Raw genomic sequence first — 24,095 nt, 5'->3', positions numbered from 1 at the left:
AACGTTGAACGTTGAGCGATGATGTTCTGAATTGATGTTTGAGAGCGTGTGGGCCACAGTCGCGTGTGTCGGCTTACGTCATCAAATAAATCGAAAGGTTGACGCGCACCGACGGCGACTACTTACTTTCACCTCGCCTTGTATCTTCGCCGCAATGTCGTCGAGTATCCAGCTCATTAACCCAAAGGCGGAGAGCGTGCGTCGTGCAGCTGCTCTCCAGGTCAACACGACAGGAGCAATGGGGCTCGCAAGTGTCGTCAAGGGCAATCTCGGTATGTTTTCTGTGCTCATTTGGATGGATGATAATGCGATGACATTGACCATGAAACGCGTCTGCAGGGCCACGAGGAACGCTCAAGATGCTGGTCGATGGTGCGGGGCAGATCAAGATGACGAAGGATGGGAAGGTGCTGTTGTCCGAGATGCAGATCCAGAACCCTACCGCAGCCATGATTGCGCGGACAGCGGTAGCACAAGATGACCAGGTCGGTGACGGTACGACATCGGTCGTATTGCTTGTTGGAGAGCTACTCAAACAAGCCGACCGCTATACTTCGGAGGGTGTGCATCCAACTGTGATCGCTGAGGGATTTGATGTGGCGAAGAAAGAGGCCTTGGCGGTGCGTGGCTTATTGTGATACATGTAATTGCTAATCTGATGCACACATATCCTAGTTCCTTGAAACATTCAAGCGAAGTGTAAACATGGACCGTGCTACTTTGATCAACGTCGCCTATACTTCGCTGGCGACGAAGGTCAACCCATCACTCGCAAAACAGCTTGCCGCTGAGGTTGTCGATGCCGTCCTATGCATTCGTCCACCTCCCCCTTCTCCAGGTACGTCTTAAGCTTTCTGTACTTTAAGGCAATTATCAAATCTGCGGTCAGATTCTACTAACAAGATCCGCGAACCAATTGACCTTCACATGGTCGAGGTCATGAAGATGCAACACCGAACGGCTTCAGAAACACAGCTCATCCGCGGCTTAGTTCTTGATCATGGTGCACGGCACCCCGACATGCCAAAACGCGTCGAGAACGCCTACATTCTGACTCTGAACGTTAGCTTGGAATACGAGAAGACGTACGTAGTCTGCTTTACTGGCAGCCTGCAGCTAACGGGTATTCTTACGCAGTGAGGTCAATTCCGGATTCTTCTACTCTTCTTCGGAACAGCGGGAGAAGCTCGTCGAGTCAGAGCGACGGTTCACCGACGCAAAGTGCAAGAAGATCGTTGAGCTGAAGAACCTCGTCTGTGACCAGGCTGTCGGCGCAAACGAGAAGAAGAAGAACTTTGTCATCATCAATCAAAAGGGCATCGATCCGCTCAGTCTCGACATCCTCGCAAAGAATGGCATTCTTGCTCTTCGAAGGGCAAAGCGGCGTAACATGGAGCGGTTCGTACAAAGAATTCAATTATATTGTACCGTTCCTAACGATCCACACAGTTTGCAGCTCATCTGTGGCGGCGTAGCGCAAAACTCTGTGGACGACCTGACGCCCGACATCCTCGGTTGGGCAGGGCTTGTCTACGAGTATACGCTCGGAGAAGAAAAATACACGTTTGTCGAGGACGTCAAGGACCCGAAGAGTGTCACGCTGCTCATCAAGGGTCCGAACCCGCACACGATCCAGCGGACGCAGGACGCGCTGCGCGATGGGCTTCGTGCAGTGAAGAATGCGCTCGAGGACGACGCACTCGTCCCCGGTGCGGGCGCGTTCGAAGTCGCTTGTGCAGCGCATTTGATGGGCCCCGTGAAGAAGAACGCGAAGGGCCGCGTCAAAATGGGCGTGCAGGCATTTGCAGAGGCCTTGCTGATCATTCCGAAGACGCTCGCCGCGAATGGAGGGTACGATGTGCAGGATGCCATTGTTGCGTTGCAGGCTCGTTTTTTTTTGGTGACTCGTGCGGTCGTATTACTGACTCGTCACGTTTCATATAGGAGGAGCAGGCTGAAGGCAATGTCGTCGGTCTCGATCTGGAAACCGGGGAGCCGTTTGACCCCACAGTAGAGGGTATCTGGGACAACTACCGAGTCAAGAGACAAATGCTGCACTCCTGGTGAGCGGGTCCCTTCCGTATTGACGCGCATATAACTCATATTCCGCAGCTCCGTGATCGCGGTCAACTTGCTGTCGACGGACGAGATCCTTCGTGCAGGGCGCAGTTCGCTCAAGCCGGAGGGACAGCAGTAAAGCAGAACGTGTATGATTCATCTCACTACGTAACCTTGATCATAACATGGGTATCATCGTTTATGTCGCTGTGGCTCAAGTCCGTTCATCGCTCAGCATTATCGGTTTCGAAACGCAAGAATAACATACAGACTATTAACTAGTCGGTGCTATACGATACTTTCTCGACTGTCTGGCGTGAGAGTAGTGATACAATAAGGAGCAATAAAAGAACAGGCGAAAGCGATCGCGAGAATGCCGTTCGTCATATATAGCTGGTTATAGTCGTTCCTTGCGGTCAAGAGTCCGTGTCCGACGACGCAGTGTCCCAGCCCGCGCGAATCAACGCCACCGGTGAACTAGGGAACTTTGCGAACGATACGGCGGGGTTATTCAGGTAGGGGATATTATTAGGTAACAAAACTGTTCGCTTCCACGCAGACCCAGGAGAGATCTCGTTCATCTGGGAGAGAGATAGTAGCCCAGAAGATGTTGAAAGAGGGGTATTAGAGGGTCCCGCACGTTCGGACGGGAATATGTTCACTAGACGTTCGACGCTCCGTTCCGAGCCTTCCGCAGAATCCACTGATGCGACGGTTGCACACGATACCGGGCGGCTAGTTGCCAATTGCAGGTCATTCGCTTTCGAGTAGTTGTTGGCGATGGGCAGCTCATCCTCCTCATCAGAAGAATAACTGGACCAGGATTCCCCGTCCGAGCCATCCGTAAAGTCCAACTCGTTGTAAGGCAGCTCGAAAGGTTCTGCGAGATTTTCCGGCACCTGCTCGACTTTGGGCACGAGAGATGCTTTTGCAGGCAGCGGGGCCCAACGACGTTTCGCTAGATTGATCGGATTCGGCTTCATGGTCAGTTTGCCAACATACGACGACGGGATCGTAACGATGGGCCGAGTGGGCACCTCGCCGTCGTCGTCTTCTGCATCATCGTCGCCGTCGTCATCTGAGCTGGCTACACCGACCGTCGACGTCTCCGTTTCCACTTCAGGCGTCACTGGGCCCTCCGTGTCGTCGATGGTCGACGCAGATGACGAGGAGTTCGTGCCATCCACAACCTCAGGATGAGGCCTTCTAGACGAGTTATCAGCCGGACCGCGTGCCCACTTGAGACGAGCGAATGTCACAGGGTTAGGTGCACAAAGCAGACGGACACCACGCATCCCACCTCTAGGCAGGATTGCCCGGAAAGATGTCCCGTCCTCGTCCTCATCTTCTTCGCTATCGCTCTCGCCTTCCTCACCCTCATCTTCTCCATCGCTGCCATAACGTCTTTTCTTGCCGACGTGATGCCCGCATTCCTGCTCTTCGTCATATACGTGCCGCTTGAGCGTCGGGCCCTTAGGAGCATCCACAGCAGTGGCTGGAGCTCCCGAAGAGCCCGCCTTGCGACCGCCGTCCTCCTGATCGCTCTGGCCATGCTTCAACTTCTCCGCCTTTCTCAAATTCTTGCTTTTCTGCAGCGCCTTCTGTGCACGCGCACGTCGACCCGCAGAATAAGTCAACGTCTTGCGCATGAATCTTCCGTTCGTGTTCGCCTTCTTACCAAACCGTCCATTCGACTCTCGCGGCTGTGCAGCGACCGCAAGTGATTTCGGCGTCGGTAGCTTTACTATCTCCTCATCGACTGGAGCTGGCTTTATAGGTGTCTGGACCGCGACATTCGCGGCGTCCTCACTATCCGGTATCGAAAGCGCAGATGACGACGACAACGACGAGGAAGAGGATGCGTTCGACTCCGGCGGCCGCGATGACGCTGCCCTGCTCGCTCTTGAGGAGAGCCTGGTTGGCGGCTCGCTCTCACGGAGCTTCAGACTGGGTACGCGCGTCCGCCCACTCCGCCGCTCCTGGCTCGCAGCACATAAAAGCTTCTCCTTGTGCTTAGGTTTCGGTATTGGCTTTGGGCTCTCCTTCACCTTGAGCAGCTGCTTCGCCATACTCGACATACCGACCTTATTCTTGGGCGGCCGCCCGCGGGGTCGTCCCGTCGCCGGACGCTGCTTTTTCGCGGGACGACCGTCACCGACGTCCTCAACCTCGCGCCGCCGTTTATACGGCCGCTTCGGCGGCGCATAGCCATGCGCGGCAAAGTTGAGCGAGCGTAAATGCGCCGCGGAGTGAGTGACGACCACGTTCGGAGTGTTGTCCCGCGGCGTCATGATTGTGTCGCTCCGGCCGGGCCACGCGACTCCATAGATAGCAAAGTGTCGAATACACCTGCGCCAAACAGCACAGCGTCAGTGAAATGAGCCTGTCAGTTCAGGGATAACATACCTCGGGCATTCAGCCTCGACATTCTTTCGCGGGCGTCCGCGCTTGCCCGTTCTACCCGGGTTCGCGCCCCACACAACCTTGCCCTCCACATGGATCACAGGCAGCACATTCTTGCACGTCTTGCACGTTGGCAGCGGCTTCCCATCGACGCCCCTCGGTCCCTCCGCCGGCTTCCTTGTCAGCGCCTGAGGATCGAGCAGCGGGTACAGCTGACGCGGGCGCAGACTTCTCGTTGGCTCAGGATCGGAGTCCTCACGTCCCTTGCCCTTGCTGTCCTCCGAATCGACAGTCGACTGCGATTCCACCTTCATCGGCGTCGCCTGGCGCGAGAGCGCGGTCTCCCGGTCCCCCGCTCGTGTGCGTATGCGCGAAGACGACCGCACACTTGTCGCAGCAGAGTCGGTGTGGTCCGCGGTTAGCGGCGGTGTGATAAGCTGCCGGACAGAATCTGCGCGAGGCGGACGGCCACCTCTACCGCCTCTGCCACCTCTGCCTATCCCTCGGCCCCTGCCTCTCCCGCGACCGGATATGCTTTCTGGTGGTTCAGGGGCAGGAGTTGATTCTGCAGCCTCTTTCGCCTTCTGTGAGCGCGTGGAGATCACTGATCGGAATGTGGCGGGTGTTGGCGCTTTGCTAGGGTTATCATCTGCTTTTGCAGGCGATGACAGCGGGGGAACAATGCTCGAGTCTCGGAAGAATTCATCCAGACGCACAGGCTCAGGATCAGGTGTCATCAGTCCATGCCCCTTTGACGGGCCAGCCGGCGAAGGAACAGACGCGCGAGAGGAAGGGAGAGACGTTAGTTCAGAGGCCGTGTCAGGCTCAACTTCGGCTTCGAGCTCGATTTGGCCACCTCCTACGGCCTTGCCCTTACCCTTGACGCCAGTATGGGTCCCCTTGCATGTACTCCGCGTATGCGCACGCTCCGTGTCGTCGTCCGAGTCCGACCCGCTCGTGCCATTATCGTCCGCAGAGTCAACGACTTCGTCGGAAAGTTCATCCTCAGATGAATGCGCTGCATAGCCGCCCCTACCTAGGCGTTCGCAGGTCTCACATAGGCAATGGCGGTTCTTGCGACCGACTGAGCCAGATCTGTAAGGCTACAATCCAGGAGCCATCGTAAACAGGGACTCACAGTAACCGTCGCCATAGTGCGCCGTCACCTCCTCCCCCACTCCAATCGGCTTGATGACCCGAAACGTAATGTAGCGCCCTTCTCGAAACAGTTCGACGTTGTGGTCACAGTCGTGCTATGTATCGGTTATCACCGCATATACGAAAATTGCTATCTCGAATTTACTCACGTTCACAAACCGGGCAGGGCCAAGAAATAGATGATTTTTCTTCATCTGCTTGGAATGGATAACACTGAAATCTCGGCGAACCTGCACGCCCGGCGCGCATGTCGCTGCTGTTCGCTTGAGTTCCATGTCCTCTTCCTCCGTAAGGTCCGCCATTGAGCCCTTGAGCTCAGTGATGACCATACCGGGCATGAGCGGGCGAGTGGCGAGGATGCAAAGCTCAGATTTTCCGGTCTGGTGTGTATAGCGGGATGTATGCGCGATCTCGATCGATCCCGTCGGCATGTAGAGCTCGAAGTAGCGGGAGGCGTGGCTGAGTCAGGTGTGAGCGGACGGCGTGCAACACAAGAAGAGCAGGAGCGTACGTGGCGAACGCGTTCGTCTGCTTCTGATCATATTCCTTGATCCAGTATCGTACTGCGTTGAGCCTAATAGACAGAATAAAAGGCATATTCCTTTAGCGGGGTATAGGGGGGCCATAGGAGGTCACACACTTGAGAAGGAAGTCGACCGCCTCTCGGATGGCGGTCTGCGGCGCACACCTGGCTTTCACGAGCTGTCCCCAACAAGTCGTTCTGTTCAGTGAGATCGTGTCTGATGGGCGAAAAAGGTGAGGCGCTCACACGTTTAACGATGACCAGCAGCTCGTCCGGGTTCGCCTTGGGGATGGTGCGGTTAGCATCCATCTTGTGCACAACGAGGGGCACGTCGCCTGTCCCGAGCTTCTCGACGAGGAGATGGCTGAGAAAGTCGTCGTCGCGTGCGAGGTCGCGCATGTTCATGACCTTGGTGGGCCGCCATAGCGGGTGGGAGGACGAGCTGACGCTCGCCGCGGCCTGTGGCATGTGGCTCAGCTGTGGACGCGGACGGCGAAGCAAAGAGACAGCACAGTGTACGCAGACGGTCGGCGACGGCGAGGAGGAGGGAGGAGACGGCGAGGAAGGAGGCAGACGCGACACTGGCGGTGCGCGAAACAGGTCAGAAAAGGGCGCTAAAGGAGACGCGTGTCACAGCAGTTGTCTCCGAGGGAGCGGATCGCGTGTTCTTATATCACCTTTTGGAAACGCAAGGGCCAGACAAATAATATACACGGGCCGCATCGCCCTGGATATGGCCACAGACGGTCTTATGATTTGTCTGACAAGCTGTACGTTGCATTGCAATAAAACAGGAACGATAATCATAGACACGGCCATAGACACTGCCACCCTCTCTTTTGTGGGCCCGATCCTCGCCGGCACGTCGCCACCTCGTCCCAGCACTCCCATCACCACGCAGACGTCATCTCCGATTATGCCGCGTGTGCGTGCTTCTGCTTGCCCGTCTTGATCTTTCGGAGGTAGAACTACACTCATCGGATCAGCCCTTCCTCGTCCCACTCCGCCCAACTGGGAAGCGCGCATCACCCACCTCGAGTTCCTTGCCCTCCAAAACGTAGCCGTCGGCGCGCCCACTCTGGCCTGGCCGGCTGCTGACCGAAGCGTACAACCGTCCCGCCGCGAACTGCGACTCCAGCAGCAGGTCTATCTTCGCGTCTTATCGTTGCCACCTATCAGCTGGCCCTGAAGGTGCGGCGTGGCGTCCGACTCACCTTTCTTCCTCTCCTCGTACTTCCGCTGCGTGTGGTTCGACAGCTTCTTCTCCTCAGCCGTCTCGGTGGCTGTAGTCTCCTTCTTGGTGCCACGCTTCGTGACCGGTTGGGCGTACTGTCAGTGGCCCACAGCCATTCAACAAGCGCTCCGCGGCAGATAGGAGCTGAGATTACGTACGTGAGCTTCGTACCACTGACGGAAAGGCGTCGCATCGACCTGGATGATGGCACTCTTTACAAGCGTGTTCGTTCGGACAAGCTCGTTGTTTGACGCATTGTACACCTGGGCCGCAATACATCAGGCCTGTCTTCCTCCAGATTCGAAACTACCGAAGGCCAATGCAACTGAGTTCAAAGCTGAACACTTACGACACTAATGATCCTCGTCTTCTTGGTGACGTGCTCGCTGCCCCACGCAAAGTTACCCGAATCGAGGCGCAGAGCACGATACTTGCTGTTCCCACCGCGCACCCGGACAGTGTGAATCCGCTTCGGCCCAAGCTTGGTCATTGCCGGCTGGCGGCCAAGCTCGAACTTTCTCTTCTTGCGGTATGCGGGGCGTTGGGCCCCAGTGGCCGAGCGTTTGTGCCGGGAGCTGCGGGAGATACCTGTAGATCATGGTCCGTGTGCGTTCGACAAGACATTGTGATACAAATCATCCAGTTTTTGGCGCGGTTTTTTATGGGAGGGTAGGCAAAGGCGGGCGCGTCAGTATGGCCTGGAAATGCTCGATGCACGAGTAGTACTGACCCATGTTGGATGTCTTGAGGCTCGAGAATGAAGACGACGGTGATCCAGTCCCGCGCTAGCGGTGTGGATTGCAGTTTCACAAATAAGGTTCGACTCTATAACGCTCCGCTACAAATTTGTGATGGCAGCCACAGTCTCGCCACAGTTACGGTGGCGGTTCTTTTCGTCAGATTCTTGAATTTGCAGCATCCGCCTCGCATATCTAATATGCTTCAGAATCTGTTTCTTGCAGTCCTCATGCTATTGACAGTCACAGAGCACTTCACGTCAGCTGAACAATTTGCAACAATTGCGCGACTCCGCTGTTCGACGCACATGTTGCACTCCTTACGATTGACGGAATTGCGATTCCTTGCCATACTTCCCCTGGTCTATTGTTCCCACCCCCTGTCTCTTATGCGCGAAGCCTTGTATCGTTTCGTTCATGGGGCTACCAAGAAAGTGGTCGATATCAACTGTCTGACCTCACAAGAGAAGCGAGACATGCTTCGTCTTCGAATACCTTCTCCGCCCTGCAATTCAGTAAAACCAAGCTGCACATCCTTGTCCCTCCTCTCAGGCAGGTTCGCTCAACTCAGCAAAACAATACAAGAGACTTCCAATCTGCGAACGTCGCGCATGAACCTCTCACCGCTCTGGTTGTCCTGCAGACTCTTTACACGATCATTTACTACATGACTACGCCGTCGGCTTCGTCAGTGCCTTTTCCCAAAGTTTTACGCCAAGCACACAATGTGCGGTCTCAGGGCATGCTGAGACTGACGAAATCTTCCCCACATGCTATTGAGTCCGCAAATAGCACATGCAACTTTCCGTCTCCACGGGTTCATCTGGCTTGATTCATACTGCTGCGTCGAAATGCTTGCGTCTCAGCACGTAGACTTTGTCTAGCAGCTGTCGACATGTTCGAGTGCGTCATAGATGCATCTGGGATGCTGCGTATACCCGCATTGCGCACGATTGAACGATCTATCGCCTGTCACTGCCAGTGCGAAGTGCAAAAGGCGTCAAGGGAGCTTGAGCGGGGCGGCCGGGGCCGCGCATCGCATTGCGCCCGGAACGTCGCAACGCCCTTGATGTGAGGATGGAAATCTTCCTTGCACAGCCTCGGTCGGATGCATTGCGGAACCTGGCGCAAATTTTGTGCTTCCCTTCAGGGAGTGCTTCCGTTCAGACCGTGTTTCAGAACGGCTTTGAGAAGACCAGAAAGGTGCCGAGGCGGATATAGACGAACCATATGAAGCTTGTCCACCAGTTGTCGTCGGTGTTATTCGACGTCTGGATTGCGCAGCTGCCGCAAAGGACTGCGTACAGGATTCAGTGCCTACTCGACCTGAATATTAGGTATGATCCATGAGAGCTTCCAGCGTGCATCCTGGCTGTTGTCTGTGAAGAGTTTGACTTGTCATTGGGCGTACGTACATGATATTCCTCTCGAATTTCAATGGTAGTCGAATCCCTTTATGTGCGGCCACCGTGTATCACTATCGCGTGACCGTCATCGAGTCTGTTGCTCGTATCGCCTTAGCCACTCGATACCACTTTCCTCCTCATCCGGTACAGGACTGATTCTAGGTGAGAGTGAGCTCTGTTCCACCAGATGGTGCCCATGAACACACTCTCCGCGGCTCTGACACGTAATCTCGGGTAGTATTGACCTTGCAATATTCACAACCATGAGAAGTCATGATCAACTGGCCGCACTATAGGACTGATTCCAAGAAGTAATGTCAGCCATGACTTTCGACGCGTCTCATTCCCGCCACCTAGCGAAAATTCCGACCAATCTTCCGAGGTATCGACCAACTGCCGACTTTGCCCACGTCCACTCTTATGCGTCCAGTACAATCCTGGAACCTCAACGTGTGCATGTATACACACCAGGATGGTGACACAGCTATGCTACGGCAGAATGAAGGGTTGCAGAAGGTCGCTCGGAAAGTTGAGATCGACGCGGCGAGAAAGCATAACTTGTCATTCAGGAATTGCTATGAAGCCCGTGATAGGGTAAGTAGATCACAAACAGACTAGTCTCTACGAGGACCTCTTTTCCAGCTCTCCTTCACCGCTGTGCGGCATATCACCGAATTGATTGGACTTCATACCCAACATGGGCTGTCGATCTGAGTGAGTTTTCATAGATTGCCTGTGAGAGTGATGACGTCAATCGCTTGGCTAGCCTAAATTGTGTAATTTTTCTGCAAGCTTTAAGCGAACAGCACGAGGACGCAGAGGTAGGCACCACATCCAAGCCTCTACAGACATCAGAGATTCGAGGTGTACACAGATAACACAACAGCAATTCGTCTGTCGGGCGTTCGACTGCCATCCTTGCCGTAAATCCAACGATGTTCAAGATCCGAAATCGCTGAGAAAGGTCCACCTATGGCCAGCAGCATCTCGACGCATTTGCGACACAAGCCACATATCATAGCCATTACAGCCCATTCTTGTCGTCATGCGCACCGGCGTGCCTGTCCCTGAGCGCAGCGTTGGTCGCAGAGGAAGAGCGCGAAATCTGGGCTCGCGACCGATCACAGTTTTCGGATCAACCCACGCGTCGAGTAATCGGTGATCGAGCGCTATAAAGTCATGTTGCCAACGCATAAGCTATTCCCCTCCCTCTCCCTCGTCGCTCACTATTCCCCCGTCCTCGCCGCACACACGCACCATGTCCTTTCTCGGCACTCTCAACTCATCCGAGGCAACACTCGTGGCCACACCCACAGAGAAGACGCCTCGCACTAGAGGCGTGTCTTCCATGGTAGGTACCTGTGACACGTCCTCTTCCATTCATGTCATTCATACATCTCGCATCTATAATCATGATGATGACATCGCTAACCGATGCTGTCCTATTCCTGTGTTGCCGCGTAAACGCAAACAGCACTTTAAGAGCGCGACGACCGGCGTTGCCACAAAGAACATGCGCAATGAGCTCAACAGGCTTGTGAACACCGTGTCGGACTCCACCACTAAGAAGGTTATCTGGTTCATTACCGCTTGGCAACCAAGTAATTCATCACTTCGCCAGGCTTTCGACACGGAGATGCAGTCGTTCTTCTATCTGTTCACGCGTTACCTCGCAGAGAAGGCGCAAAGCAAGGAGCTGTATGTCATCAATTCAGCATCGCCGCGAGTGCGAACTGACCATACTCACAGCGACTGGGACCGTATCAAGTCGCCATCGGCGGACAAAGTCGTCCCGTATGACCAGCTGCCTTCGAACCCCGACCCCAAGAACCTCAACAAGCTCGCTGTCCTCAAGGTGAACGGCGGTCTTGGTACCTCCATGGGTACGCGTGCTCTCTAATCGCCGCTCACGTGACGCTGACCGGCCTCGCGCGCACTTGCAGGCATGACTGGCGCCAAGTCGGCGCTCGAAGTCAAAAACGATATGACGTTCCTCGACCTGACCGTGCGGCAGATCGAGCACCTAAACACCACAGAACGTGTTGACGTGCCGTTGATCCTCATGACCTCCTTCAATACGCACGAGGATACGTTGCGGATCATTAAGAAGTATGCGAATCAACAGCTGCGTATCACAACGTTCAATCAGAGCCGGTACCCGCGCATTCTGAAGGAGTCGCTCATGCCGTTCCCGAAGAACGCGAATGACGACAAGAACAAGTGGTACCCGCCCGGCCACGGTGACTTGTACAATGCGTTGCTCCACTCTGGCGTGCTTGATCAGCTGCTTTCTGAGGGAAAGGAGTACCTGTTCGTGTCCAACTCGGACAACCTCGGTGCTGTGTACGTCAACGGATGTTAATCATCAAATGCTATACTGAGCGGCGCATTCTATTTGTAGTGTTGATGAGAATATCCTCCAACACATGGTCGACTCCCAGGCGGAGTTCATCATGGAGGTCACCGACAAGACGAAGGCGGACGTCAAGGTTTGTCACTGGCTCCCCCGTGCCTTTCATCTCGTATCTGAAGCTCACCTACACGACAGGGTGGAACGCTTATCGACTACGAGGGCACCATCCAGCTGCTCGAGATTGCACAGGTTCCGTCAGAGCACGTCGAGGACTTCAAGTCCGTGCGCAAGTTCAAGATCTTCAACACGAACAACCTCTGGATTAACCTGAGGGGTCTGCATCCCTTCTCTTCCCTTCTTCCTATGCTGAGTGTCTGTATTTCCAGCTGTGAAGCGCATCATGGAGGAAGAGGGCATGGAGCTCGACATCATCGTCAACCCCAAGACGACCGACGACGGGCAGGCCGTCATCCAGCTCGAGACCGCCGTGGGCGCGGCAATCAAGCACTTCCGAAACGCACACGGCGTGAACGTGCCGCGGTCGCGTTTCTTGCCTGTGAAGAGCTGCTCGGACCTGCTGCTCATCAAGAGCGATATCTATTCGCTCGAGCACGGGCAGCTTGTGATCAACGAGAACCGCATGTTTGGCACTACGCCGGTCATCAAGCTCGGCGACCACTTCAAGAAGATCGCGCAGTTCCAGAAGCGGTTCAAGAAGATCCCTAAGATTATTGAGCTGGATCATTTGACGGTCACGGGGGATGTATACTTTGGGCGGAACGTTACCCTGCGGGGCACCGTCATTGGTACGTAACACTTCTTTTGCAGGCGTTGCTCCAGCTTGGTTGACGATTGCCGGGATGCAGTCGTCGCGAACGAAGGTCAGCGGATCGACATTCCGGACGGTTGTATACTGGAGAACCGTAAGTGATGCAATCACCCATCACCGCGCCGTGGCTTTCAGCTAACTTCTTTGTCCCGCAGGGCTGCTCTCCGGAAACCTGACCATGACGGTGAGTATCAGCACGTCTTCTCCACACCATCCGCAGCATACTCATCTTCCGCCATTCAGGAACTATGATCACATACCCACTTACTAGATACCCGCTCGGACTGAGACTCTTGCTCCGCACTTTCTTGCATACATACTCGCAGCTCGGACAGACTGATATTGGGTCGCTTGGACGTTACGTTCTGCTACTTAGGCTATAGTGATACTGGTAGTGAAGATATCGTAGAAATCGTATACAAAGCAAGTGTAGGCACGCGTATAGTAGGCACTCACTATGTTGTTGGTTGGTACTGTCGAAGAAATCAAAGAGGTTCTATGCACGCAGAAACACTGTTACGCGTTCCGCTGTGACGCATCAGATTGGCTGTAGATTCTACGATGATGCTGAGATAATGCTGTGCTGTTGGAGAACAGATTGTGGCCTGCCGCCACTGGGCCCACGGGATGAATGCTTGCTGACTAAGCAGACGGACGTACTAACCTCGCGCCACAAACGCGTTAGTACTGGACTGCCAAAGCCAAAGGCACCGAGCCAACTCAGCAACGCGGAAAAACAAAGAATACCTCAATCCCCGGAGTGCACACTTACGAAATACTGTGAAAGTTGAGAACGCGGTCTCTGCTCCTGTACCTCTTTCGCGTCAATGAATTGACCACTATTGGTGTAGTTAGCGAACGTGGCCTCGCCGCAGCTCCGCTGAGTTTGATTGGAGAGCTTCTACTTTTACATACTCTGACCGATATTACACCATGCCGGTCTGTGTCTCGGTCTGATCTCGATACAACAGCACAGAGCTGTTCCATCAGACGTGTTCGAAACCAATCGCACGGTATGCTAATAGTTTGATATTGTGTCATTTTTGTGCGTATTTGAAAATGATGTCCTTGCCGTTTTGTTGATCAAAATTCCTTGTGTTGTCGCTGTGCATTGCAAACCCGCTCTGCGGAGTGCTGGGAAGACATCAATGATGCCGCGAAGCGACACTCTATTTTTAATCTCTCATACACAGCCATTCCCGGGTTCGTTTAGGAAGCTTTCCATATCCCTCGAAGTTGTTATCTGTGTTGCCACCTTCAACAGGCATCGGCGCCGTCATCGAAGGTAAACTTCAACACAGAAACAACTCTGCTGTTCAGGTGGTGAGTCATACAAGGTTAGCATCGCTGCGATCATTGTGATGAAAGACGCATCAACTCGGCCACCTATAGTGGTCATAACATCCGCTGAATGCTTGGGTACGAGATGGTCGCTAGAGAACAGTGACTACCCGCAGATTGGTTGACCAATCGTATGGAAGGCGAACTATCAAGAGCTTACTCTATTTCCCACGCATTCGGATAGATGGCGACCAATGCCACGCTTAGCGACAGCGTACAAATAGCCACTGTCCTCGTTCGCGAGCTGAAACTTAAGCCTCCCGCCGAACAAGATGTCCTCAGACCAGAGTGCGTTAGCCGAAGACGCTAGTACCCTGCAAGGATTGTGAGTCTAGTCCGCTACCGGTGGCAATAAGTGACATTGACGGTGTCGTGGAATCATTAGCTTTCCATACCAGTTCTGTATGATTTCTGCTGCTGGTATTCCAAGACTGGTATTGCTAGCCCAAGCTGATACTGACGATTCTGGTCAGTTGTAGTTCTCTATGAATACGCAATCACACTCCCGGAGGAGGTCGCCCTGGTCTGGCTCAAGCCTCTGTCGGTCACAAAAGTAGCTGTCCTGTCAAATCGATATCTGTCCCTGTGTCTTGGGATTGTCGATATGCTGGCGGTGCTGCCCTTGTATTCAACGCTAGTGAGACTTTATACTGCTTCCAGCCCCAAATCGCTGACAGTCACCAGGGGTAAATTAGCACGACTGTCGTAGAACATGTCCCCCTTTACTCACAATTTCAATTCGAAGATGCTTGGTGATCAGTGAATTGCAGAGCTACCTAGTGCCGGCAGTAGAAGCCGTGATAGCGGACCAGTCCGATTCCACCGGTTCCAATTCCAGTCGACTCATCCATTTGACATATAGGACTTACTGCCCTGCGTATCTATGCCATTTGCGGCCACAGGCTGGTGCTCGCCTTGACGGCATTGATACTAGGGCTAGTACCAGTGGCTCTCAACATCGTGAATACCATTCATGTCTGTCTTAACGGACGCTTATAATGGTGTTTTAGTATCTGAACACACAATACTACGATGCATCCGTGCAAGTTATTCTGAATGTTCCAATATGCACGGGTTCATTTCACATCTCTTCCAATCTGATCAACCAGTCAGTCCTTGCTTGCTCGTCTCAGCTATCACATTTCGTTGAATCCACTGACGTATGCAGATGTATGAGTTTCCGTGTCTCTTCTATAGCTACTACCACGAGCTGAGTATATGCAGTGCTGTTACCAGCTCGCATTTGCCCACTCATATCTGATGTAATTCTCCTCGCGGTTACTTGGTACAAAACATTCAAGGTAGCAAGAGAAGCTCGCACGGCTGGAGTTCAGGCACCTCTGGCCATTCTGCTTTTACGTGACGGTGAGCTCCCACAAGTCTCAAAATGATGCAGAAGTCTAACGTAATATTTTAGGCACGCTGTATTTCGTGTATGTTTGCCTTGTTATCATTACGATTATGAAACTCAGGGCGATGACCAGAACAATCTCGCTCCTCAACGTACTCGAGATTGTGCTAGCTTTTACCGTTCAGCTGGTTGAGGTATCGTAATTCAGTTTATGTTCCCCCACGCGCTTGACGGACGATGATATGCAGGTAGACGCATATGTATACGTGTCGCTATTCGGTCCCCAGTGAGAAGATGAGCCGCCATCGTCGTGGCGAGACATCGCTCAACACACTTTGTTTTCCAGAATGTCGTCCATTCTATTTACGCGATTCGTGTTCAACCTGCGCCAAGTCTCATCTGACCTTGCCGTCTCGAGCGAACGACCGCTCTCCACTGTGCCCCAGACACGGACTCTGGAATTCTCGTCCAAACTTGTTGGCAATATGGATGCTGACTTGGACTTCGGCCGAGATGTTGTTGGGGACAGCGAAGACGAGATGGAGGGAGAACTGGAAGAAGAGATCATGGAGGAACAGTTCGATATAGATCTGGGACAGCCGGATGGCGATGCAGATGTCAGAGAGGTCTCCGTCTGGCTTGTCTGTGCCTTTGTGCAGAGCACCATTGATTGAGTATGTACAATGTAGCGGCCAACGCCGCATGCTAAACCAGTCTGTGCAGACTACTCAAAGACTATCTCTCATCAAGGACTCATGCGCTGCACGATCGGGCACATCACCATCCAGAGCTGCCATAACACCATCAGCCCGTCCATCGCATCAATTGACAAATCTCCGACGCACCTCAGTCGAACGCAGAGGCTCTCGTTTCTGCATCTCTACCTGAATGACAACCCTTTTACTCAACTTGGGGAACCGGCTCCGAACTTCTCTCTCCACCATATCCCTGCTGAGTGGGCCCACATACGTGAAGCACACCGTCTCCAACCCCCTGTACGTCTTCCCGGTCAGCATCGCGTCGAGCTGCGCACAGTCGACAGTGCTTTTCAACAGTTCCGGGCGGTAGAACGTCAGCGTAAAATCCATTCGACGGAGATTTGCAGCGGGGACACACAAAAGAAAGAAGTGTACGGAGCGGTGGCCGGGGTCGTGCAAACGGAGGGTGCGGATCTGGGTGCAAGTAGAGAGCTTCATGCACCGTTTGATTGCTATACCTCTCAGTCAGTATCATGAAACGCTGAAGAGAGCCACAAATGCACTATACCTACCTGAATACGATAGTGCCTGTCCCTTCATTGTTAGAAAGAGGATCTCCAGGTTCTCGAGGCTATCACCGAGCCAGCGCAGGAACTGTCCCAGCTCCTCGAGCTCCCAGTGATGGAAGATATAAATGCTAACGGTGCGCAAGGTAGGCGAATGCATACTCTCTTGAAACCACCGGCCAAACAGCCGCATATGCATGTCTCTATTCACGCTATGGCACCGGAAGCTGGTAATTGGCGGGATACGCGAGCACCGAGGGAAGTTCTGCAATTCCACCCAAATGCCTTCGCTGGAGTGATTGAACGAGAGGCTGTGGACATGCAGGTCTGAGAGATGAGGGAAGGATGAGATTAACGGGTTCCACACATCCACAGGGAGAGTGCACCGCCGGAAGGTCAGAGAGGTTACTGTGCTGAATTGGGAGAGCTTGTTGAAGAAATCGCGTGATGCATAGCCCCTGAAGCTGGACAAGTTGTTTAGCGCGAGGGTCTGCAGATTCTCCAGCTTTCCCTGGAGTATGTCCACGAATGCAAAAATGAGCGCTGGGCTGGCGTCCTCGGCTTCCCCGTACAATGCATCACAATTGAGATGGATTTCGTGGATCCATGTGGCAATAGCTGGGTTGTTGTCGGTGAGGGAGCAGAGCTCCTCTAGACGCTCCACGCTGTCCAGCGTGACTGCGTGAAATAGAGCAGGCTTGCCAGCGGCATTCCAGGAGTGGCAGGTCTGCGAGAAGGCTTTCACCGCGGCCGAGTCCTTGAGTAGATAACGAACGATTTGGCTGAGCAGTTCAAATGGCATGTCGGATTGCCATGAAGGTGACCTGTTTACTTCCTGAAAACATGGCGATGCCCGGGGTTCCTACTGTGAGCTCACCTAGAATAACTCATCGATGATACGCACCGACATCCTGTTGAGGAATCTATGGTTTGTCGAATGATTTAGAATGAGAGCTTTGAGAAAATGACGCGTAGCATGTACTGAAGCAAGCAGGTTGCCAGTTTTATATGCACCTGCGCATCAACCAAGAGGTGGCGATGTGTGCGAATTTGGCTGTGCCATGAAACTGTGACACGCGGCCTGAGTACGGTGTTGATGAGCATCACGTGATCGCGAATGTACATTGCAAACTCAACCATTCTCTCGCACTGGTGACACTGGGCGAGCTAATGACTAGTGCAACCTGCACGACACAACTCTTGACTTCAAAGCTTCAGCTTCGTCGCTTGATAAGAATCAGTTTATGGTAAAATTGCCTTCCCCCCGACCGTAGGACGTGCTTTCAGAGTTATGTAATATGTACGATGTGGCGGCCAACGCCGCTGAAAGAGACTCTCATCACGGACTCGTGCGCTGAACAACCGGGCACATCACCATCCAAAGCTGCTATAAGGTCGTCAGCCCAACCACCACACCAATGGACAAATCGCCAACGCACCTCGGTCGAACGCACACGCTCTCGTTTTTGCATCTCCATCTGAATGATGCCCTTTTTATTCAACTTGGGGAACCGGCTCCGAACCTTTCTCTCCACCAAATCCCTGCTGAACGGTCCAACGTACGTGAAGCACACCGTCTCCAACCTCGCGTACATCTTACCGATCAGCGTCACATCGAATCGCGCACAGTCGACAGTGCTGTCCAACACTTCTGGGCAGTGGAACGTTAGTGTAAAATCCATTCGACAAAGATTTGCAGTGGGGAACCGCAAAATTAAGGGATAAATGAGGGGGTTGCCGGGGTCGTGCAGGCTGTCATGGTTTTTACCTGACAAGTCATTGTAGAAACAAATGCTATTAGATGCATATTACTTTAATCATTTCGCGTCGCACAAGAATCACGTGACCTAATGAGAGATAAGATAACAAGGCATCTAGTCACATGACCTCGGATCTCTCTCGGCATTGTCACGTGACACTGAGCCCCTCGGCATTGCATCATATGATGCCATAGCCATGATGCAATATTGCATGCTCAAAGAAAGCTCCGTCTCCATGGATTATTATTAGGCAGCCAATTAGGATAATTGGGACACATCATACAATTGTAGCACTAACCAGTAGGATAGCGTGTGACTCACTTAGGTAGTACTGTGCAGTAGCACAACAATCATGTATATAAGGACCAGGTTTGACGAGGAGAGACTCCAGTCTTATTCTCCTTCGTCCACCACTACCATCACAGAGGGGTCTTACCAGACACTCTCAGTGTGCTATACATCTATTTGCATCCTCACCTTTGTGATAGCACCCCTTGCCTTGCCAGTAAGTCTCACTTCGCAACCAGCAACTAGGCCTCATCAGTGGGCACATTGTACTGCCACAGCTCGTCGCTGTAGGCTTTTACCCAGAGATCCTAACAGGACTCCTTGTTTGGGTTGTCTATCTTTGTCATCGGCGTGCCGTGACATTACAATAAGACTGACCTTTTACGCTCCTACCAAGTGTCTAACACTGGTAGCTGCACATTTTCGCCCAGAGATACTCCCGCCCAGGGCAGGGCTTTTTCCACACCACTTCCTTCATACCATTTCACTTCGCCTCTACTGCCTAAGCCACTTCCTTCCTTCAAAAGAAACAGCGCTGCATCAACCGGTAAAGCATCTCAAGTACACAACGGTGTCGTACTGCCCAACGGACGATATCATCCTTATCATCCTCATCCCAATCGCACTCATCGTTTGACAGCAAGCAACTTACTTCGGGCTAAGCCAAACGACTATCGCTCAGACCTACAGAAGCTATGCACTAAGGTCAGCTTGTAGGCCGAAGCAGTTTCAGAAGATGCATCTGATCCATCTGTCCCCATCTACAAACCCCATTGGTGGTCCAACGACGATGCTACCACCGTCCTCACCTTTGCACTTTCAAAGCACTATCACCCTCTCAGAATACACAAGAACCCCAAAGGCATGCATCCTGAGAACATTGCGCTGACTGTACACACTACCATTCAGTGGTACAAAGTCTTGCAGCAGCCTCATATCGCTGCCAAGTTCACGGAAGCACAGATCCAGTGTCGCGATCACATTCTGCGACACCTAGGAGCATTAAACGAGAGGATTGGGTGAGGCTACGACTTCATGTTCGTCGATAGACGCATCACAATCAAGCTTTGCATGGGGCTAGAAAAGATCTCATTTAGGAACATTAACAAGGAGCAGGAGCACGTAGGATGAGATATTGTGAGATTCGAGAAGGAGTCATGCTACTGGCCTTACTAAGACCAGTAATAATTTTTGTATAACCGCACCAAGGGTTTCATGCTGAGATGCACATTTGGCTTTATATACAAAAACTACATTGTAGACTTTTATCATCCAGCGCAGGGACAACTCACAGTCATCTGCACCACATACTTCATTTATCAACCTCTCGTCACCAACTGGCAATAAGTACTTTACCACTACACGGTACAAGTACATGCCTACACAACCTACTCGGCACCATTCCATCTCATTCCTGATTTTAAGGAGGAACAAGAATATTGGCATTACTGAGTGAAAGCTTTACGAGAGGAACTAGCAGAAGAAGGACTCATCGAGGAAGACCCCGAGATCCCCTTCTAAGAAAACATTATCACCAGGCTGAGACCAAGAGTCGAATAACACAGTGTCCATCACATCATTCCCACTATCTTCGACATCAATCCCAATGTCTCAATACAACCTCGGTGGTGTTGCGTTCTCAGGAGGACATACCATGAGTGAGCCTGCTGATCCCTGGAGGAGTCAGGCCACGTCCACATCATCTGAAGGAGGACCAGCTGCCCCTGCAGAAGAACCACATACTAGCAGCACACCCAAGGCATCAGGAGTAGTTAGAAACCCGTCGCCCACCACCCTGCCAGAGTTTTTCACACCTGGAACCTGGGAATGGCAGGGAATCTCTTATGACACAATCGAGAAAGCTGCTGAGGCCGCCGCACTCGCCACCATTCCAAATGACGTCAAAGAATGGGTAATGAATGTGGTGCAAGCGTTCATCATGAGGGACATTGTAAGCTCCTATGAAGCACTACATCAAAAGATGAATGAACATCATGAGTGCACGGGGGCCTCTTTGGAAGAAGAGATACTGGCTCGTATTCATGTCGAAATTATGGCAGTAGAAACACGAGACCAGTTGAAAGTTGCAAGAGCTCAGATCGGCACCCTCTCCGCTGATGTACAGAGGCTCACTACTGCAAACAGCAATCTGCTGCTTGAAGCCCAAGCAATTCGCAAGGACTTCGAGGACTACAAGGATGAATTAAAGGGCCAGATGGACACCCTTTATGATAATATGGTCACCCTGAAGGAGGCACAGGAGAAGACCACAACCTACATTGTTGGGCTAGAAACTCAGCTCAACAATGCTATAATCAATGCACCTCCCACAGGTATCCAACAACCGGCTGGCCAATCAAGCCAATCGCTCCACCGAATCAAGCTCCCAGACCCTCCCAAATACTCGGGGAGAAAGTTGTCGGAAAACTTCGAGACCTGGTTCACAAACTTTTTTTTTTGTACATTTATTTATATACTGTGCTATGCGCGATTGGTAGGGTAAAATACATGTAGTTACCGCGTGACGAAGTATCGATGTGCAGACTATGGGCGGGATTGGGAGAGGTCTCCAGGACCATAAAAAAAATTAAACTATCTGGGGTCTGGTGGGGCCAGCGATGCAGCCGTAAATGAAGAGGTGTGGAATATGAAAGAGGCGAGACGATGAATGCTGTCGGGGTGGCTCCACAGACGGTGCAGGTCCTGGGAGGTAGGCTTGAGTTGGCAGAAAAGCAGGTGCCGGGCGTGCGTGTGCCTCGGGCAATGTAGCATAGTGTGCTTGCGCGTGCTGGGGGTTGTTAGGTTGCACAAACAGGGAGAACCGTGAAAGTGACGAGCAGGGCCAGCCATTCCAAAAAGCGATGAAAAATAAGGGGCCAGGTAGCGGTAGCCGATTAAGGCTTGAGTCAACCTGGCTTCGACGTTACGCTCAAAGTAACGATCAAGGTAAACAGGATGTAGCTTAAGGGTCAGCTGACACAGCCAGGCAGAACGTAACACAGTGGGACGATCAGTGAAAGTGAACTCAGTTCACCAGGAGGTGGTCGCTCACTCTCATGCCCAGCGCCAGATCCACGTTGAAGTGGGTAGGACACTATCAGGTAGGGACATGCCCTCCTTGGCTAGACGGTCTGCCACCTCATTTTCCAGCATGCCATGGTGGCCAGGGACCCAGAGCAGTGAAATAGTTAAAAGAGAGTATTGCTCCATGATAGGAGCGAGAAGTGCCCGAAAGCGAATGGAGAAAGGCTGCCCACTGTGTGGGTGCAGGGACAGAATATTGGACAGTGCAGCTCTATTGTCTGTGCAGAGGTAGATGCGTGTGATATTGCAATAGGTCTCCAGAAAACCAGCAAAGCGGCTGGAGACTGCCACCATGACATAGAGCTCAGCATCGTAAACCTCAGCACGGTGGCCCAAGCCCCATGCCCGCTCGTATTTCACAGCCCCCTGATGGATGATACACACACCTGCACCTGCTCTTCGATTGTGAGGGGCCAGCACCAGTGTGTTAACCTGGGAACTGTCTGTGAAGACCCACAAGGCCTCGGGGGAAGGAATAAAAGAATGGAGAAGAGGGTAGAAGAAAGTATGTAAATAGTCTTCAGAACCCTCCTTAGTAGGGGAGGGGACAGTGACAGAGATGCGGTCTCCCCAAGGGTGAGCGGGCGCCCATGGAGGTTGAAGCCATAAGTGAAGTCACACAGCGTGGTTGGGCAGCTCACATTCGAGGACATCCACCGCAGAGTCACCATAATGCACGGGGATGTTGGAGTTGAGGAGGGAGAAGTTTGGAGGGTGGGCAGTGTTGGAAGTGGCCGACCGATGGCACTTTCAGTAAAACACGCTCAATGTGTCGGGAGGGACGAGCACCAAGCGATGGCTGAAACGTGTCACAGGGCAGTACCTGGAAATGGAGCGGGCGAGTACGGAAGGGTGGAAAAGCATATAAGTACGCACCTGTAGTACCAAGGCCCCAGTCGTTTGTGGCCTCACCAGCCTCTCACTCCCATTGCACCCATGAGATGGGAAGGTGCTGGCTGGTTAACACCCTTGCCGCACCAGGTTTTCCTAGAGGCAGAACGGTTCTCCACGAGGCAGTGAGTTATGGGATGATTCGAGGGGAGGGTGAGCAGGCGGGCGGCAGCTAAGCCATTGAGTTTGTCGAGCTGCTAGTGCATCAGCAGGACACTGGAGATAAGGTTAAGGGCAATCTGGGGTGTAGGCCTCCAGGCACCCAGAAACCATTGTAAGGTGTTGACTTGGACCTGCTGGAGAGGGAGGAAGAGTGAGCATGGTCCCCCGTGGGTTATACCACATGGGGCTGCCAAAAGTAAGGACAGGGAGGATGGTGGTGAAATAAAGGAGTCGTGCTTGCACAACCATCATGCTGTGCTGGGTGTTAGCCAGCATGCGGAAGGCAGTGATACAGGAGGTTGCCCTCGAGGCCATGACGTGGATGTGGTGAACAAAGGACAGACGTCAGTCAAACCATATCCTGAGCCAGCGGAGATATGGTGCAGGGCAGATGGTGACCTGATTCTGCTGCCACTGAACTCGCAGCGTGGGGTTAATATCGAGGGGGTGGGTGGGGGAGGTGAAATGTATGAGCTCAGTTTTGGCCATGCCAATGGTGAGCCCGAGCTGGTTCAACATGTGCCTGATGCGTGGCAGGGTGCATTGGATGACCAGTGCATTTTCGTTCAAAGAAGGAGAGATGAGGAGGAGGGAGAAATTGTCCACATAACACCAGTGGACTGTTGGGGATGAACAAAAGGATTGAGAGATGCATAGAGGGGAGAAGAGTAGATAGTGGACAGGACAGGTGAAAGGGGGGAACCCTGTGGAATGCTGAGAGCAGCGACAGAATAGGATGGACCTAGCTCAGAGTTGAGCTTAGGACAGACCGTGCGAGATGAGAGAAATGACATGGTCCAACAGATTTCTTTGGCCGTAAAACCCATGGAAAGCAGGGCCAAATGAAGGACATCATGATGTATGTTATTATAGTAACCTTCCACGTCCATGCACAGGAGGGTGGCTGAAAAGCTGTTCTCCCAAGCTGTGTGGACGCAGTGCATGAGGATGATGCCGGCATCCACAACAGAATGCTGACTTCATCCGCCAAACTGGGAACCTGGAACGAGATTGTGGACTCAGATCTGGAAATTGAAACAAGTGGATAGGACCTTTTTGAGCACTTTGCTCAGGGTCTCAAGGAGCGCGATAGGGTGGTGAGCCTTGAGGATGGTATAGTCAGCCTTGCCCAGTTTGAGCAAGTACACAATCATGGCTTCCTTCAGAGATGTGGGCAGATGGCCCAAGCACAAAGATGCAGAGAGGAAATGGAAGAAGAGATCTCACGCACCGGACTGCCAGACCCACTTTAG

The 24,095-nt window shown here is 52.8% G+C and overlaps 6 protein-coding genes across 6 annotated transcripts; 3 read left to right on the top strand and 3 right to left on the bottom strand.

The window, feature by feature from the left end:
- Nucleotides 1-113: 113 nt before the first annotated feature.
- LAESUDRAFT_291130 (chaperonin-containing T-complex zeta subunit Cct6) lies at nt 114-2,336 on the top strand. Its single transcript, XM_040901859.1, has 8 exons — nt 114-272; nt 340-620; nt 676-838; nt 890-1,085; nt 1,138-1,398; nt 1,450-1,885; nt 1,945-2,063; nt 2,113-2,336. Exons 1-8 carry the CDS (start codon nt 155-157, stop codon nt 2,195-2,197), a joined length of 1,659 nt encoding a protein of 552 aa, XP_040762414.1. The 5' UTR covers nt 114-154; the 3' UTR covers nt 2,198-2,336.
- Nucleotides 2,337-2,474: 138 nt separating this feature from the next.
- On the bottom strand, nt 2,475-6,610 carry LAESUDRAFT_760966 (uncharacterized protein; the record flags this gene model as incomplete). The annotated part of the gene is made up of 7 exons (XM_040912835.1): nt 2,475-4,407; nt 4,465-5,545; nt 5,600-5,714; nt 5,769-6,078; nt 6,131-6,193; nt 6,260-6,321; nt 6,389-6,610. 7 exons carry the CDS (start codon nt 6,608-6,610, stop codon nt 2,475-2,477), a joined length of 3,786 nt encoding a protein of 1,261 aa, XP_040762413.1.
- Nucleotides 6,611-6,866: 256 nt separating this feature from the next.
- On the bottom strand, nt 6,867-7,963 carry LAESUDRAFT_727853 (40S ribosomal protein S8). The gene is made up of 5 exons (XM_040909308.1): nt 7,726-7,963; nt 7,535-7,639; nt 7,357-7,471; nt 7,176-7,300; nt 6,867-7,110 (listed from the first exon to the last, which is right to left on the bottom strand). Exons 1-5 carry the CDS (start codon nt 7,864-7,866, stop codon nt 7,057-7,059), a joined length of 540 nt encoding a protein of 179 aa, XP_040762412.1. The 5' UTR covers nt 7,867-7,963; the 3' UTR covers nt 6,867-7,056.
- Nucleotides 7,964-10,674: 2,711 nt separating this feature from the next.
- LAESUDRAFT_727850 (UTP--glucose-1-phosphate uridylyltransferase) lies at nt 10,675-13,211 on the top strand. Its single transcript, XM_040909307.1, has 11 exons — nt 10,675-10,870; nt 10,994-11,089; nt 11,141-11,217; nt 11,269-11,402; nt 11,463-11,862; nt 11,921-12,008; nt 12,068-12,206; nt 12,259-12,678; nt 12,739-12,795; nt 12,857-12,885; nt 12,945-13,211. Exons 1-11 carry the CDS (start codon nt 10,778-10,780, stop codon nt 12,951-12,953), a joined length of 1,542 nt encoding a protein of 513 aa, XP_040762411.1. The 5' UTR covers nt 10,675-10,777; the 3' UTR covers nt 12,954-13,211.
- Nucleotides 13,212-14,189: 978 nt separating this feature from the next.
- LAESUDRAFT_290826 (uncharacterized protein) lies at nt 14,190-16,198 on the top strand. The gene is made up of 11 exons (XM_040901858.1): nt 14,190-14,367; nt 14,428-14,462; nt 14,516-14,679; nt 14,738-15,002; nt 15,053-15,154; nt 15,267-15,407; nt 15,460-15,475; nt 15,527-15,587; nt 15,642-15,679; nt 15,740-16,067; nt 16,144-16,198. Exons 1-10 carry the CDS (start codon nt 14,315-14,317, stop codon nt 16,065-16,067), a joined length of 1,203 nt encoding a protein of 400 aa, XP_040762410.1. The 5' UTR covers nt 14,190-14,314; the 3' UTR covers nt 16,144-16,198.
- On the bottom strand, nt 15,861-17,500 carry LAESUDRAFT_727847 (uncharacterized protein). Its single transcript, XM_040909306.1, has 2 exons — nt 16,664-17,500; nt 15,861-16,603 (listed from the first exon to the last, which is right to left on the bottom strand). The coding sequence occupies exons 1-2, from the start codon at nt 17,457-17,459 to the stop codon at nt 16,215-16,217; spliced, it is 1,185 nt and encodes a 394-aa protein (XP_040762409.1). The 5' UTR covers nt 17,460-17,500; the 3' UTR covers nt 15,861-16,214.
- Nucleotides 17,501-24,095: the final 6,595 nt, after the last annotated feature.

This window comes from Laetiporus sulphureus (genome assembly GCF_001632365.1).
Source record: "Laetiporus sulphureus 93-53 unplaced genomic scaffold LAESUscaffold_31, whole genome shotgun sequence".
Lineage (NCBI taxonomy): Eukaryota > Fungi > Basidiomycota > Agaricomycetes > Polyporales > Laetiporaceae > Laetiporus > Laetiporus sulphureus.
This window is presented reverse-complemented; position numbering and strand designations above follow the sequence as displayed.